At 62.7% G+C, this 1,734-nt stretch overlaps 1 protein-coding gene across 1 annotated transcript; it reads left to right on the forward strand.

The window, feature by feature from the left end:
- On the forward strand, window positions 1-1,734 carry LOC117854645 (AP2/ERF and B3 domain-containing protein Os01g0141000). The gene has a single exon (XM_034736876.2). The coding sequence runs from the start codon at window positions 367-369 to the stop codon at window positions 1,483-1,485; it is 1,119 nt and encodes a 372-aa protein (XP_034592767.1). The 5' UTR covers window positions 1-366; the 3' UTR covers window positions 1,486-1,734.

Here is a 1,734-nt window from a genome sequence, read left to right on the forward strand (position 1 = left end):
ATGTATCCGCACACATGTGCATGCATCCAAAATAGAAACATACCGTTCGCTATATATATAGACCGACGCGCGCTCCCCACGCCCCACTCAGCTAGCATCCTCCATCATCCATCTATCCAAGCAGCATCTACATCATCACAATTCACAGCACACACCCAGCCCTAGCAAAGCCTAGAACACACAGTAAAGTCTTATCAATAATTCCTCACTGTTTCTAGCTAGCGGCGAAGCGATTACTACCACAGAGGCCGCAGAGGCTGCCTGCAGGGGAGGAGTACACAGTACAGAAGCAAGCACACACGCCAAGAAACCAAAGCGAGGAAAGCAGCCAAAGACACCGGGGAAGCATCGAAGCTGTAGCTCATCATGGGGATGGAGAGCATGTGCCCCACGGCGGCGGAGGGCTCCTCCTCCGCCGCCTCCTCCTCCTCGCGCTCCACCGGCGCGTCCACGGCCACCACGGAGTCCGGCGCCGCGCAGCAGCAGCAGCAGCAGCAGCAGCCCCAGGCGGCTGCGGCGGCGGGCGGCGGGGAGGCCTCGCCGGCGGACGAGCAGGCCGTGACGTCGGCGGCGGCGGCGGTGGCGCAGGGGTCCTCGCGGTACAAGGGCGTCGTGCCGCAGCCCAACGGGCGCTGGGGCGCGCAGATCTACGAGCGCCACGCGCGGGTGTGGCTCGGCACCTTCCCCAACGAGGAGGCCGCCGCGCGCGCCTACGACGTCGCCGCGCTCCGCTACCGCGGCCGCGAGGCGGCCACCAACTTCCCGGGCGCCGGGGCGTCGGCGCCCGAGCTCGCCTTCCTCGCCGCGCACTCCAAGGCGGAGATCGTCGACATGCTCCGCAAGCACACCTACGCCGACGAGCTCCGCCAGGGCCTGCGCCGCGGCCGGGGCATGGGCGCCCGCGCCCAGCCCACGCCGGCCTGGGCGCGCGCGCTGCTCTTCGAGAAGGCCGTCACCCCCAGCGACGTCGGCAAGCTCAACCGCCTCGTCGTCCCCAAGCAGCACGCCGAGAAGCACTTCCCGCTCAAGCGCGCGCCGGAGGCCACCACCGGCGAGGGCGTGCTCCTCAACTTCGAGGACGGCGAGGGAAAGGTGTGGCGGTTCCGGTACTCCTACTGGAACAGCAGCCAGAGCTACGTCCTCACCAAGGGCTGGAGCCGCTTCGTCCGGGAGAAGGGCCTCCGAGCCGGCGACACCATCGTCTTCTCGCACTCCACGTACGGCCAGGAGAAGCAGCTCTTCATCGACTGCAGGAAGACCAAGACGGCCACCACCGACGCGGCGCCGGCGCCGGCCGCCGCGCCGGCGGAGAAGCCAAAGGAAGCCCGTGTAGTAGTCCGGTTGTTCGGCGTGGACATCACCGGAGACGGGTGCCAGAAGAGAGCACGGCCGGTGGAGATGGCGTTCGAGCAAGGCCAGGAGTTCTTGAAGAAGCAATGCGTGGCTCATCATCGCTCTCCTGCCCTAGGTGCCTTCTTGTTATAGCAGCGATCATATACATAGTATTGATCTAGTCCTCCCCCTTTGTTCTTTCTTCGCCAGTTTGATCTCGAATCCGGTTTCTAGTGTCTGTTCTTCGTCTTTGCAAAGAACTTGTTATGTCAGACTGCAAGACGAGTTGTATGTACACCATTAGGAAGCCTTGGAGATGGTAGTAGTAAATTAGTAATCCTACAAAATCATGCAAGTTTCTGCCCATCATCGAGAGTACAGGAATAATAAGTTAATTCGATA

This window comes from Setaria viridis, chromosome 5, assembly GCF_005286985.2.
Source record: "Setaria viridis chromosome 5, Setaria_viridis_v4.0, whole genome shotgun sequence".
NCBI lineage: Eukaryota > Viridiplantae > Streptophyta > Magnoliopsida > Poales > Poaceae > Setaria > Setaria viridis.